The 892-nt window shown below is 59.8% G+C and overlaps 1 protein-coding gene across 1 annotated transcript; it reads left to right on the top strand.

The window, feature by feature from the left end:
• Nucleotides 1-9: 9 nt before the first annotated feature.
• LOC103771675 (glucosylceramidase-like) lies at nucleotides 10-799 on the top strand (the record flags this gene model as incomplete). The annotated part of the gene is made up of 3 exons (XM_008938974.1): nucleotides 10-240; nucleotides 353-516; nucleotides 674-799. Coding segments are annotated over 3 exons (521 nt in total), but the record flags the coding sequence as incomplete, so codon positions are not given.
• Nucleotides 800-892: the final 93 nt, after the last annotated feature.

Here is an 892-nt window from a genome sequence, read left to right as displayed (position 1 = left end):
TCTTTCCTTTGCCAGGTCCTGGAGGATGAAGAGGCGGCTCGTTACGTCCACGGCATTGGCATCCACTGGTACCTGGACTTCATTGGTCCCATACAGGATACAGTGGTGCCCACTCATGAGCTCTTTCCTGACTACTTCATCCTGGCCACAGAGGCGAGCATCGGGGCCCATTTTTGGGAGAGGGATGTGATCCTGGGCTGCTGGGAGCGAGGGAACCAGTACAGCCACAGCATCTTGACGGTGAGGCCCTCGCCTCGCCCTGCGCAGCAGGCCCTGAAGAGGGCTGCCAGCACGTTCCCTCTCCTGTTGGCACCCCGCTCCTTGGGCAGACGTCTGGGCTGTCCTGTTGCAGAACCTGAACCACTTTGTGGCCGGCTGGACCGATTGGAACCTGGCCCTGGACCTGGAGGGGGGCCCCAACTGGGTCAAAAACTACGTGGACAGCCCTGTCATTGTGGATGCCAGCGAAGGCATCTTCTACAAGCAGCCCATGTTCTACCACATGGGTCATTTCAGGTGGGTTGAGGCCCTCCAGCACGCTCTCAGCTGCCTGGGCTCTAGCTCCATAGTTTCAGTAGCAATTTGTCAGGAGGGGAGCAAGGGATAAGTTTGTCAGGAGAGGAGCGTTTCTGCGGTCTGACTCCCTTCCTGGGGCTGCTTCTTGCTCGTGCAGTAAGTTCATCCCTGAGGGCTCCCAGCGCGTGGGGCTCGTTGCCTCCAAAGGGTCCAAGAAGGTGGACCTGGAGTACACGGCTTTCCTGCGCCCCGATGGTGCCGTGGTGGTGGTGGTTCTGAACCGGTGAGTGATGCAGCCTGGCCCATGAGTACGGGACCTCATCCTGACAGGCCACGTGTGTGCCTGTGCTCTATCCCCTGGTGCTCCGGAGCTGCT

This window comes from Merops nubicus, unplaced genomic scaffold, assembly GCF_000691845.1.
Source record: "Merops nubicus isolate BGI_N331 unplaced genomic scaffold, ASM69184v1 scaffold44314, whole genome shotgun sequence".
Taxonomy (NCBI): domain Eukaryota; kingdom Metazoa; phylum Chordata; class Aves; order Coraciiformes; family Meropidae; genus Merops; species Merops nubicus.
This window is presented reverse-complemented; position numbering and strand designations above follow the sequence as displayed.